Genomic DNA, 14,015 nt, shown 5'->3' with positions numbered 1-14,015 from the left:
CTTCAGAAACAATTGCAGAATACGACAGAGCTCGTGTTTTAAAGCAAAGCACACACTGGAATTAAATCACTAAAAGCGCTATGTGAGTCTCTATTCTCTCTGATGTAGCCTAATCAGCCTGGCCTTCTTTACATTAGCGATGTTTTGGACCGTTTGAATTAATTCGATTACTGGAACACTTTCCCAGAGTTTAACGGCTTTAAATTGCCTGATCATAAGCAGAGAAGCAGAATCGAGTTAAAGAATTAGAATGGAAATTTCCTCCTACCAGGGTTACAGGTGCTTGTAGATGCTCAGTGTGATTGTGATAAACTCCAGACTTCTAACATCATCTGACTGCGTGACGGAAATTACGTTAATGACGCAGCTTCATGTATTTCTTTAATTTAAATTATTTTAACGCGTTAAGGACTTTAAATTAATCGCATGCGTTAACGCGTTAACGTTGACAGCCCTAGTACAGATGTAACTCCATAAATAACTGCAATTGCAGGTTTCAAACAGAGGTGGCGACACAGAGGCAGAACTTGCGGACTGCAGCTTTATGGTCACCTAATATAAAGTGTGACCATATTACTATAGCAATTCAAAATTATAGTTAAACTATCTCATTATTACTGCCGTTTATTACAATATTTTTACAATGAGAGGTACACAATCACATTTACCATTATGATTACAGAGTCAGTGCCTAAGACTCATTATGAGGTACTTTATCAGTCTTTCTCTCTCTTCTCAGCGAGGTCTGCTGGAAGTGATGTATGATATATTCAGACTCCCTGTTCCCGTGGTGACACATGATTTTATAGAAGCTCTTCTCAGTGTGGGTGAGTGCTGCCGCTGTCTGCTTGCACTGATTAACATATTCATTTCCAGACATCTACCACATCTGAAATCAACTCACTTTGACAGAGACAATCTCATGTGTCCCCTTTCCAGACCCCAGTAGGTTTCAAGACAGCTGGAGACTGTCAGATGGCTTTGTAGCATCAGAAGCAAAAATAATACTTCCGCATAGGGCGCGCTCCAGGTAAGAGTATTTGCTGGGCTTAACTAACCCTGAAACTGAGCTAACTAATGAAGCCTCAGTAGATCAGCCTTGTATGCAAGGATCTTCAAAGTCTTGACACGTGTTTGTGTTCTTTGTGTCCACCCAGACCTGATTTAATGGATAATTATCTTGCCTTGCTACTATCTGCTTTCATCCACTGTGGACTTTTAGAGGTAATCTATCATTTGAAATGGCATCATCTTTGTGAAGAAAAGCCTGTAGTCCATTTAAAGTCATTATTTATTCACCCTAATGTCTTTTCAAACCCTTATGACTCAATTTCTGATTTTTTTTTTAAGACAATGTTAACGCTGCTCTTTTCCATGCAATAAAAGCATAAAAGCAATAAAAACCCTGAAAGTAGTTCATGTGGCTCTATATTGCAAGACTTCTGAAGCCATAATGTTGTTTATTTTCAGGGCCTGGTTGAAGTGATCACTAGCAGTGATGATAGCATTTCAATGCGTGCAACCATCCTCTTAGGAGAACTCTTGCATATGGTATTATACTGACATGAATGATTGTAACAGCAAATACTGCTTAACCTTGCACTATAACTCAAATGACCTTGAGTGATCTTCATTTTATTTTCAGGCAAACACCATTCTCCCTCACTCCCATAGTCACCACCTGCACTGCCTGCCCACACTTATGAATATGGCTGCTTCTTTTGACATTCCTCAGGAGAAAAGACTGTGAGTTAGCCGTCTTGTCCTTCATAGCCAACAGCACAAATAGCACAGTCTCAGAGTTACGTGACTATTATTTCAGTGGTTTGATGGAGTTTGGTTTTGGTTGTTTGTTAGACGAGCAAGTGCTGCAATCAATTACTTGAAGCGATTTCATGAGAAGAAGAAACGAGGCCCCAAACCCAATAGTCTTTACTTGGACCACATTATTCGCAAATCGCTGGCTGCCCATTACTGTCGGGACCAGCACCTCAGGCCCCAGAGGGACATTTTCGTCATTAAGGTGCGTGCCGGTGACTGGAAGAAAGCATTTCTTGGATATTTCAGCTTGAATGTGATCTGCATATTTGTTGTTTTCTGTAGGACACTGAGGAGGCCCTGATGATGAACCTCAGAGACAGTCAGATTCTCAATCATAAACAGAATTTGGACTGGAACTGGGTCCTTATCGGTACCATACTCAAGGTATGAGATTTTGGATTCAAGTGTTGTTTTTGTCTTGATGAGAGCCCTTTTCTTCCTCTTGTTGATGGAATGGGTGGGGTATATCAAAGATCTCATCCTCCTCTTTTTTTTTTAACCCAATAGGTTTTGATTACGTCCCAGTCATAAACCCCGATTTGTGCACATTATCATTAAAAAGTTCGGGATTGATAAGGTTTTGCAAAACATTTTTAAAAGAAGTCTCCAAGGCTGCATTTATTTAATCAAAAATATTGTAAAATATTATTATACTTCAAAATAACTTTTCTACATTAATATATTTTTAGTGTCATTTATTCCAGTGATGGCAAAAGCCCTATTCGCACGAGATTAGTATTATCTGGGGATCTCTGGGGATTTGTAATAATTGCAGAGAATGTCTGTGATCTTAGTCCCATGCGAATCGGCATCTCTGTAATTTGGCCGGGATTAGACAGATCGTATATAATTTTTGCAAGGTTTTTGTGTCCTGTGCGCATTTTTATCTTTATCTTTCACGAAGAATGGCGCCAGGCTGCATATAATGCGCACCGTTATGAATTCCTGTGCGGCCGCGCGGATTATACTTTCACTTTAGAATGAGCAATTTGGGAGTAAATTGCTTGAATGGTATGTTTAATATTATTCTTTATGAAAAACAGAACAGTACAATGACAAACTCGCTTAAATGGGCGCTTTTACATTTAGCTTTGAAACTGAATCTTCCGCCGTATATTCTTATTATATTACTCAGTTAAGTTTTTAATTGTAGCGTCTGTTCTCTAACTGAACTAAATTATTTGTATCACTGTAAAACAATCAAAATGATATCGAAACGACTGTTTATAATTTCATACAGCTATATCTATAACGAAAAACATCTTGACATCAGTAAGATAGTCAGTAAATTTGAGTAAAATCACAGGCTTGCTTATCCCGTGCGAATGCGCCACTCAAAATTCAGATGTGGGGGAGTAATTTCTAAATCACAAGAGGTCCCCAGATTATACTAATCCCGTGCGAATAGGGCTAAAGATGAATTGTCAGCAGCCAATACTCCAGTCTTCAGTGTCACATGGAAAAAAAAATCTGAAATCATTCTAATATGCTGGTTTTGTGGCCAAGATGCGTTATTTTAATGAATAGAAAGTACAGCATTTGAAATATTTAAACAGTCACATTTGATTATTTAATGCACCCTTGCTGAATAAAAGTATTAATTACTTCCAACAAAAGCTCAAACCTTGGTAGTGTATTATATTTTGTCAACTTGGCAAAAAACATCCCTCACATTTTCTTAACGAAATGTAAACATCTAGTTGTGCAGTGTGGTATCTCTTGTAATTTGTTTCTAATCATGCTGCAGTGGCCAAATGTCAGCCTTCGAAACAACAAAGATGAACAGATGCACAAGTAAGCAGATTTTTGTTTTTCTATTCTTAGAAATACTTTTTTTTTTTTTTTGTCCACCATTCATTGCTGTAAATCCTACACTTTCTTACTCAGGTTTGTGCGAAGGCTGCTGTTCTTCTACAAGCCTAGCAGCAAGCTGTATGCTAGCCTGGAGCTGGACCACAGCAAGGCTAGACAATTAACGGTGGTGGGCTGTCAATTCATTGAGTTCCTGCTGGAGTCAGAAGAAGTGAGGGAAAATAAATATTGAAAAATTGAGCCTGTTATTTATTTATCACCCATTATTTACTCCCTATCATGTTGTTCCAAACCTATATAACTGTCTTCATTTCCAATTTCTCCTTTTGTGTTTCACATAAGAAAGAATAACCGAATTTTGAGTTATTCCTTTAAATTAACGTTCATTTTCCACATTCGTGCCTTCTCAGGATGGGCAGGTGTATCTTGAGGACCTGGTGAAGGACATTGTGCAGTGGCTGTCCTCATCCTCTGGGCTGAAACCAGATCGTAGTCTGCAGAGCAATGGTCTCCTCACCACCGCCAGCCAGCACTACTTCCTCTTCCTTGGCACCCTCTCAGCCCACCCGCAGGGTGTTAAGATGCTTGAGAAGTGCAGTGTCTTCCAATGGTTAGTCTAGGACTTTCCAGTAAACTAGGGATACACAATATATTGGTACCTGCCATTGTAACCTTATTCTTTCTTTGTTTTGACAGCCTACTGAACTTGTGCTCCCTGAAGAACCAGGACCATCTTCTGAAGCTGATCATTTCCACTCTGGACTACAGTCGGGATGGTTTAGCACGAGTCATCCTCTCAAAAATCCTCACTGCTGCCACTGACGTAAGTAACAGACCAACTACCCTTTGAACCTTTGAGCATGTTTGTCTTGGTGCCATACTTTTCATCAAAGCATGCTGCTAAATGCAGTCCCTTTTGGATCAGTAATATAATTCTTGAACGTTTTGGCACAGAACTGCCGGCTGTACGCCACCAAACATCTGCGTGTGTTACTCCGAGCTAACGTAGAGTTCTTCAGCAACTGGGGTATTGAACTGCTGGTGACTCAGCTACATGACCGCAACAAGGCCATCTCGGTGGAGTCTTTGGACATACTGGATGAGGCCTGTGAGGACAAGGTGAAGTAAATTCTCATAAGGGCATAAGAGTGGATGTTACATTGACATTAAGGAGTTCAACTTGGCAGAAAGTTGAGTTTAACTGAGGCTGATCTAGGTCAAATGATAAAACGTTTGTTGGTGTTGGAAACGCATGATTTGACTGTGTTGCGCCAGAGTAGCTTTGCTCCAGAAATCTGTCATGAAGATCTGTAAACAGCCAGCATATAAAACAAGTTATGTGGCAGAGTATCAGTGATGGAGAGTTATATCATGACTTGTGAATACATGCCTGTTATCATGACTGCTGTTTTCTTATGATCATGTCATCTTAGGCAAACTTACACGCTCTGATTCAGATGAAGCCAGCACTAACTCACCTGGGAGACAAGGGTGTGCTGTTGCTGCTACGGTAATGCTCAGATATTCCCTGTATAACTCCATATAACCCAGAGGTCTGACTTTAAAGGTGCACTACATGTTTGTTTCACATAAAAGATGCATAAATTAATAGCATTTTTCAGAGAACTATGAAAAACTAAGTTTATCTTTGTTTCCTAGGGGGAAAAAAACACAATCCTTCAGAGATCATTGTAATATGCTGTTTTGGTACTCAATAAATATTTATTTGAAATAGAAAATGTGTAACATAAATGTCAAGACTGTTGCTTTTGATCAAATTAAAGCATCCTTGTTGAGGAAAAAAAAAAAACTTGCGTACCATATCGTGCCCGGCATTCTGAGATCACATGAGCAGCCCTGTCTTGCCATTCAAGTTAATTATCGTATTGTTACGAATATAAGACGGCCCTGATTATAAGACGACCCCCCTTTTTCAATATGTACCTTTTGGAAAAAGGCTTTTTGAAGACCAAATCTTGTGTTTTATAAAGAAAATGCTTTTACATTTTTGTATTGAAAGTATAGTAAATACTAGTAAAATGTACAAACAATCTCATTTAAAAAACCTTTTTTGGTACGTCTTGCATTTTAAAATCACGTACATTGGAAGTTTGGTCCCGTCAGCAAGGCAGGCAAACTTGACAGTCACATGGTTCTTAGACGGTAAGCTTTTCTTTGCGCTCGCAATAACATTACACTCTGACATGGCGTAGTTTGTGGCACACACATTTTACGTGTTTTTGGCGCCACCTATCGTTGGGGGTGTATTATTGACAAATAAAAGTCTAGACCCTGGCCTGAATATATGACAAACCAGTTTTTTTCAGATGTATTTCTAAGAAAAAAACATTGTCTCAAAATATCTCAAAGGTAAACTAACATCTTTGAGCAAACACTAAATGCATTATATATTGTTTTGTTCCATCTTTTGAGGCATGTTGTGTATAAATCTGGATGTTTAATTGGCTTACAGTAAAATTGAAAAGAGTTTATTTTGCTTAAGAAACAAATGGCTTCTTTTCATCTGATGATGTGGCATCCATTTCCAGGTTCTTGTCCATTCCAAAGGGGTTTTCCTATCTAAATGAAAGGGGATATGTCACTAAACAGCTGGAAAAATGGCAGAAGGTACTGTATCTTTACCATTATTCTGCACTGTGAAAAGTGTGTTGGATTGTTTTAGGTGCACCAAAGTTGTATTCTACATGTGTTATTTATTATTTGTCCATAGATTTATAGTGTACATGCTTACTGTACCCATTCTGTCAAATTATTTTTGTTCCACTGTAGGAATACAACCTCAAGTATGTGGACCTTATAGAGGAACAGCTAAATGAAGCACTCACTACTTACCGTAAACCAGTGGATGGAGATAACTATGTGCGACGGAGCAACCAAAGGTTTTCCTGGGAACTTTATCCTTTTTAATTTATTAGTAGTTCATATCATGATTTGAGGGTGTCATCCATAACTTCTACAGCCTCTAAAATATTTTTCTTACAGGTTACAAAGACCAAATGTTTTTCTTCCTGTGCATTTGTATGGGCAACTTGTGCATGATAAGACAGGCTGTCATTTGCTGGAAGCTCAGGTATGTAGGTCTTTTTAAATGATGAATGGCAGGTTCTGATGGTGAATGACACATTTCTTCATATAATGCTTCTTTTCTCTTTCTGGCAGAATGTAGTTGCAGATCTGAGCTACACAGTGCGCTGCCCAGTGCTGGACAATTGGGAGGGCATCAAACAGCTTAAAGCTGCTCTTTGGGCCCTGGTGAGCTGCTGTGTGTGTATATGTGGTCCTGGTAAACCCTATGTTGTGGGGAATATAAAAAATACATTTATTACATTTATAATGTATAAAAATCATTACATCTATGGAAAGTACTCATACAACTTGGAAATCCAATGTGCGCGTGTGTATGAGAGGGATTTTGGTATTTGTCTTGTGAAAATTTGACATGTCTTTTTGGTAATATTTGTCAGTTGCATTAGTAATATTAAACTCAAAATATATTTTAATACTTTTTAATATTAAACTTAAAAAGTAATATTAATATAAACTCACTCTGTTTATTTCAAGGGAAACATTGGCACGTCTAACTGGGGACTGAACCTCTTACAGGAAGAGAATGTGATTCCAGAGGTCGTTGCTCTTGCTCATGACTGTGAGGTTCTGTCTATTAGGGGGTATGTATTCTTGATTTACAGGATCTGTCTGGCTGCATGAATGATGCACGAATTGGGATTCAGGTGGGTAGTGCACGTGACCTGAAATTGCATAGTGGCTTCCAAAAAGCTCAAAACAAATGCCATTTAGTTCAGCTCCAAGTTTAGATGATGTATGAAGCTTTCCCTTTGTGACTATTTGATTCTGTAATCAATTGCTTGGGGGAAAAACAACAACACGATAAACAAGTGGAGGAAAAATATTTGACTCAAAACATAAAATAGCCAAGGTTTCTTCTTTAGAAAAGAGTGGAAGGGATGCATTTCTCAATGTGTGGTTCCAGTTATCAAAAGTTAAACTACAAAATTAGACCATGGCATTGCAACAATCCCACTTGTGATTATGCAATAAAGTGAAGCTATTGCACAACTTGCCCAGCTGGGTGACCGAAAGTTAACAATGAACCCTTGCAGAGGGTTTCAAAATGACTTTCTCAGAAACCATCATGAGAGTTTTTTCGGGGGTGTGGGGGGTGAGGGGGTTTACATGACTCATTGATTTGTCATTCTTCCTCACTTACTATTTGGCAATCTTGCATTCTTTTGGTTTTGTACACTTGCTAATCTTTGCTTAGTCTTTTTTTGTTTCTTTTTTGTCTAACTCACAATCTTTGCCTTTTTTCTCTCAGGACGTGTCTTTATGTTCTGGGACTCATTTCTAAAACAAAGCAGGGCTGTGAGCTGCTCAAACTGCAGGGTTGGGATGCAGTCAGGCACAATCGCAGACAACTTTGGCCTGTGGTGCCAGATGAGGTGGAGCAGCACCAGAACCTACAGCAGCAGCAGCAACAACAGCAGCAACAACCCCTCATCCACCTGTCATCAGCGCCCAGTACCCTTAGCCTGAACTCTGGGTCCACCAGTTCTAGACACAACAGCGAGAGTGACTCCACTCAGCCTAGTGAGTGCCGCTCCCATCCACTCATCCATGACTAATAGTCTTTAGTGCAGCACTGTGGTTTAGGGTTGAGGTCATTCTTACCACCTTTCAGATGGGCTCCATATCTGCTTATTTTAAACATGTTTATCTCATATTTATCATTAGTATTAGCTTAGAATCCACCTGCATTATGCTGTTGCAAGGATGTCTTTAAACATGATTACATTTTTAGATTTATATTCAGTCTTTATTTCAACTATATTCATTGATTAATTTAGTTTAATTATGCTATTTTTAAGGTTCCTAATTTTGTTTTGGAGGTTTGCTACAAGAGGTTTACATGCATCAAAGGTCAAAGTTTCATTTTCTCAATATACATTGCACATCACCACATTTTCCAATGATTCTCCAACGACTCATCAGATGAGCCAGTCTCTCTAAATCCCTCCTTTCCAAGAGCCTACTCTGATCTGATTTGCCAGATGACCCAGTCTGTTGTGCTAAGCGATTGTACAGAATGTAAAGATCGATTTATTCATATCAATCCGAGCGCGAGTCCGATGATGAAACATTGGAAGAACGAGTTATTCAACTCGAAACTCCATTGCAAGCATGACTTGAGCAGGACATTTCTCCGTAATACACTACTCACTACTACATAATGAGATGCTGCAACTTTAATTCCTCACCATCAGCATTAACAAGTGTATGTCTATCAACAAACCAGTGTATGTATTTCTTTGCGGTGCACATGTGGGAACTATTATCAATAACAGCGCATGCGTTAGACGAACTCTAACTTGAATGACTGATGTAACATAAATGTTTGTAAAACAAATCTTGCTCCATCCTTTATCTTTACTAAAAGTAGTAAGAACGACAGATAATCTGCATTCATAGACACTGTTTTAAGTAATAGTGGCCCACAACTGCTTAGCAGAAGTATTTCAGTAAGACAGTAATAACGTGAGTAAGCAAGAAATCCCGTGATGAACTGAGATTTGAGAAGCAGTCGTCAGTACAATGACATGTTTGAGGGTGGGTCAAGTTGTTTGCGGACAGACAATGCACAACATAGGCGGGCAGTATGCAAATGTATTTTCTAGTGATGTAGAACCGTAACGCAGTGGGATTCGAATTACAGACGACTCATTTAGGCAGTTCAGAGTCGATTCTTTCTTTTGGGAGACAATAACTTTATTTATTGTGCATTTTCGACTTTACAATTTTGCAGAACGTTTACATTCACAAACCGCTATATAACACACTGCATGAAAGGGAATATTCGAAAAACCATAATAGAGGCACTTAATGTATCAAAACAGTATAGCAGATAGTACACATGGTGCTTACCTAGCACCACTAATGCTTTGCGATTCACATGCATTATTTAATTTGACACTGACTCAGACAAGACTTGCTGACACTTTTGGTCCACTCTTCTGAATTTGGTTAGAATTTTTTTTATTTTTATAAATTATCTTTTGAATGTTGGCTTGATAAACTTTAAATAGTTAGAGATCTTTAAAGACATTCCCAGACTTGTAGACATCAACTATTTTCGCACTTTTCTTAATATGCCAGATTGAGCTATAAAATGCTCTAGACACATCTTAGTAAGGCTTAGAAAGTCACAAATCATTATCTACCCTCAGACTGGTTTTAGATGACTAAACACAGTCAGTAATTTTGACTCACATAGAAGCTGGTAAAGGGGAGAAGTTCAGGCTTTCCTTCGCCCATACTGTGAAACAAACCACACACTTGTGCTGGCAGACATTTTATTTAGTGGTGAGTGGTAAAATTTCCAAAATGACTTCCTTTTTCAGGCATGTACATCCTGGATGATGATAAGTTGGAAAGCTCTGAGCTTTCAGAGGACCAGCCACTGTACTTCAGGCCCAAACTCCTAAAGGACCGCAGCCCCTTCACCATATTGGCCTCCAGCCGACTTGTCCGAAACCGCTTCCTCATTTCCCTCTCTGGAAAGAAAGTCCGCAGTACCAGTGACCCCAAAGGCACTGGCACCAGCAGTAAACTCCATGGCGAGACCACGTTAGGAGGCCTCAGGAGGATACGCACAGTCACAGAGCCCTCTATATTCTCTCCAGGTCAGGGAGATGTCTTCAGCCCTGTATTTACAGACGGGCATCTGCCGAAAAGCCCAAGCATTAGTCTGGAGACCTCTTTTGTGGGCAGCAAGACTTCTGACACTCAAGGCAGTACATCTAGTATTGGGGAGCCGGATGTACGTCAGAACAGAACTGCAGAACGGAGCTCAGGGGTTGCAGATGCCCACCGAGAGCAGACCAGTCGGGAAAGGCTGGCTGGTGATGGCTCAACCTCTGGGGGCGGGGCTCAGTTTAAAAGCCGTAGCCAGAGTTTCAACACGGACACGACCACCAGTGGCATCAGCTCCATGAGTTCCAGCCCATCCCGGGAGACGGTGGGTGGCGTAGATTCTTCCACCATTGACACGGACTGCGTTAGCCTCAATACGGTCATTAGCACTCAAACTATCAAAACACTTAACTCTCTCGCACCCCAGTCCAACCACTTGCCCTTATCCAAATCGAACTCGGTACTGCTGATGCCCCCAGGTTCTTCTCATACTTTACCCCGTCGGGCTCAGTCTCTTAAATCGCCCTCTGTCACAACCATTTCAAGCCTGACTGACTGTAGCTTCATGTACACCAGCCCTCGGGATGCACTAGGCTACGCTACCCTCAAACGACTGCAGCAACAGCGCATCCACCCCTCCCTTTCCCATAGCGAGGCGCTCTCCTCGCCTGCCAAAGACGTGCTCTTCACCGATGCCATCACCATGAAAACTGGCAGCCTGGACTCCAGACTCACACCACGCAGGTAAAGCAGATGTACCCAGAGATGTTGTGAAACTTTTTCCCTTTCCATTTCATTACGTCACCTTTCTTTTACTGTTTCTTTCGCTTAAAATTTGACTCTTTACACCAATTATGTCACACACCATTCACAGAATTTATCCACAGACGTTATCGTCCTGCTCCAAAAATTATTAAATTAAATAGGACTAAAGACATTACAGTGGAAATCCATTTTTTAGATTTCTGTTCTATTGTTCCTTTTTGTGATGCGGCTGTGAAGGATATTAGCCTGATAGGATCATAATGTTCTAGAAATATTAGTGTTAATCTGACAAGAAATATAGAGTTCCCCATTAATGTTGTTGTGTTACCATCCATGTAATAGGGAAATGGCACCCCAAAAGCCCCTTTAAAATCACTGCTCCCCTCTGGAAATAATGTGGTCTGTTTCTGATGGTCCCTCTCAGGTATACTAAAAAGCGCTTCAGATGTCTGGGCCAAGGTTCAAGCAAGCCCCATCGCAGATCACTGCTGCCACGGTGCGTGGACCATCCCCAGGGCTAACGTTCCTCTCTTTCTGTTTGAGCGTCCACTATTAAGCCTGGTTTATACTCGCCGCATCCATGAGTTTGCTTTGCGCACAACAAAAATTACGTTATCGTGTAGTTTGCTAAAGTTGGTTTTGAATTCGCTAGACCCGATTTCGCGTTGCGTTGTGCATGCCATTTTTTTAAACTTGAGTGAACCGTGCATGTGTTCAACAATGAACAACTTTAAGGCAACATTTGCTAGATAAATGCGGAAAGAATTTATAACATATGCTGTATATATACATAATAAGAGTAGATATGGATGTAAGCATTTGTATATGTATTTATGTGGATTACCTACACTACCTCAAAATGTAGTAAATGAAAAAAAAAAAAAAACATTTTGAGTGTAGATGTGTTAAATATACCATAGGCATTATTTTTACTATTGGATGCTGAATCCAATAATAACCAAAACCTTAATCTTTTTAATATTCAGTCCCATTAGAGCATAACTGGTATTGCAAGAGATAATAAACTTGTTTAAATTGCAATATATATATAATCTCCTTAATATACATTTCCACATCCTTCTAAAAAACAATCTTTAAATATTTCCAAGAAATGTTTGACATAAAAACAAAACTTTGACTACATGATCTAACATTGTTCAGCCAAACTACAACTACGCTACTTTTTCTGATGGTTTAGAGGATATTTTTCTCCAATATGCTCCCTGTCGTTTCAGTGACCTTGTTGACTATAAACCCCTCTGAAGTGTGCATGCAGTCAGTGGACGGTTGCGGTGCAAGGCAAAAGTATAAACAAGGCTTTACAATACAAAAACCCTGGCCTTCTTGGCTTCTTTTTCGTCGTACTTTGCCCCCCCTACTCCCACAGCCCATACCTTAACCCGATTCACTTCAAACATGACTCCTCAGTCCTTGAAATGACCTTCCCACAGTAGGACAAAGTAAACTCTCTTCATTCCTCATTGATTGTAGTTCTAAAAAAGACTTTCTAACCTATGCCCTATCTCCATTGTGTAGAATTCCCTCAAGTAGTTTTCCGATGTGATCTGACAGATTTCCACACTAGTCGCATTCCCGCATTTGTTCCAAGAAGCATGTAGAAGTTTTTGACCTATAGTACTTGCATGATGCAGCTTATGACAAACAGCTGCTCACTTTCTGAAATGTGAATACAATTCACCAACCTGTTCCCACATTGACAAACCTACCAATCTTCTGCTAGCAAGTCTATATTATTGCAGTATCAACACAAATAGTTTCCAAACCTCCTTTCTTACCGTTCTCTCTGCCAATGTTGTGCTTCTTCCAAACGGTTCTCTCTAACCTCTTCCCTTCTGTATGAGTGCAGGTTTCTCAAGGCTCTGAGTTTTGCATCCCTGGATAAAGAGGATCTTCTAAGCCCTATCAGTCAGACCTCCCTGCAGCGCTCCTCCTCAGTGCGCTCCATGGTGTCCAGTGCCACATATGGCAACTCCGATGACTACATTGGCCTTGCTCTACCAATGGACATCAACAGCATGTTCCAGGTTACTAACTACTCTTTGATCCTGTTTACATCTGGTACTAAAATCCATCTCTGGTTATCCAATCCCAGTTTTTCTACTGGGGCAGATTGGTGTTTACACCTGGTATTAACATGTCTTGCTCATCCGAGAAGGAGGTTAATGTGCAAAAAATACCGTTTAAACTCGTATCTGAAACTTGTTTTCCTTGTTTTTGATTGTTACCTAGATTAAAGACATACCATACTTCCAGAAGAGGACGAGTCCACCGTCAGAGGACAGATCGGCAAAGTTCTTCTCGGGAGATGCAGATGGTAAAGACGAGAATGGTTGTGTTATTTGATCAGCTCCTTATCAGTCTGCATACTAATCAAATAGCATTAGTGCCTCTCTACCCTTTCAGTGACTTAATGCTGTTCTTTTTTCAGGTTCCAGTGAAGGATCCAGGCACTCTGTTTTGCGCACTCAGCTTAGTATCACAGAGCTGATTGCAGTGAGCCGTACGGACCAGCAGCAGCTGCTGGGTGCAGAAGAGACTGGCCTGCAGGAGCACAACGAGGAGAACTGCCTTTACTGTGCAGGGCTATGTGTGCTTGGCTGCAATTCAAACACTCCCACACAAAACCGCACAGGTAAGTTGCTGGTTTTATGTTCCTGTGCCCGGTTGCATGAAAGCCCTTCAGTTAAGAAAATATTGTAATTAAGTATTGGGGCCTAAGGCTGTCATTAAGTATTTTCCCTTGATTGCTTGAGAGTTCCCTTAAGTTATTTTAAGCGTTACAACAAAGTCCTTAGTAACCATTTAGCACAAAAAAAATAAAGGGATCAAAACAGGTCCCTTAAGTCATCTGCAGAACTCAAACTCAA

At 40.1% G+C, this 14,015-nt stretch overlaps 1 protein-coding gene across 4 annotated transcripts in view; it reads left to right on the top strand.

The window, feature by feature from the left end:
* The window catches only part of rictorb (RPTOR independent companion of MTOR, complex 2b), a 35,423-nt gene that overhangs the window by 14,568 nt on the left and 6,840 nt on the right, over positions 1-14,015 (top strand). For 2 of the 4 annotated variants that reach the window (XM_079835851.1, XM_079835852.1), the window contains exons 12-34: positions 740-827; positions 940-1,030; positions 1,158-1,224; positions 1,471-1,551; positions 1,646-1,746; positions 1,858-2,023; positions 2,104-2,205; positions 3,569-3,615; positions 3,709-3,844; positions 4,044-4,243; positions 4,330-4,456; positions 4,588-4,752; positions 5,067-5,143; positions 6,183-6,261; positions 6,424-6,533; positions 6,637-6,724; positions 6,814-6,906; positions 7,216-7,322; positions 7,991-8,262; positions 10,071-11,106; positions 12,995-13,172; positions 13,378-13,462; positions 13,577-13,780. In XM_079835851.1, coding sequence (XP_079691977.1) covers positions 740-827; positions 940-1,030; positions 1,158-1,224; positions 1,471-1,551; positions 1,646-1,746; positions 1,858-2,023; positions 2,104-2,205; positions 3,569-3,615; positions 3,709-3,844; positions 4,044-4,243; positions 4,330-4,456; positions 4,588-4,752; positions 5,067-5,143; positions 6,183-6,261; positions 6,424-6,533; positions 6,637-6,724; positions 6,814-6,906; positions 7,216-7,322; positions 7,991-8,262; positions 10,071-11,106; positions 12,995-13,172; positions 13,378-13,462; positions 13,577-13,780 — 3,700 coding nt within the window. Of the gene's footprint in view, positions 1-739; positions 828-939; positions 1,031-1,157; positions 1,225-1,470; positions 1,552-1,645; positions 1,747-1,857; positions 2,024-2,103; positions 2,206-3,568; positions 3,616-3,708; positions 3,845-4,043; positions 4,244-4,329; positions 4,457-4,587; positions 4,753-5,066; positions 5,144-6,182; positions 6,262-6,423; positions 6,534-6,636; positions 6,725-6,813; positions 6,907-7,215; positions 7,323-7,990; positions 8,263-10,070; positions 11,107-11,551; positions 11,999-12,994; positions 13,173-13,377; positions 13,463-13,576; positions 13,781-14,015 lie in introns of those variants that run through there. The other 2 variants (XM_079835853.1, XM_079835854.1) reach the window with 2 other exon arrangements.

The sequence above is a fragment of the Gobio gobio genome, assembly GCF_949357685.1.
Source record: "Gobio gobio genome assembly, chromosome: 14".
Classification (NCBI taxonomy): Eukaryota; Metazoa; Chordata; class Actinopteri; order Cypriniformes; family Gobionidae; genus Gobio; species Gobio gobio.
This window is presented reverse-complemented; position numbering and strand designations above follow the sequence as displayed.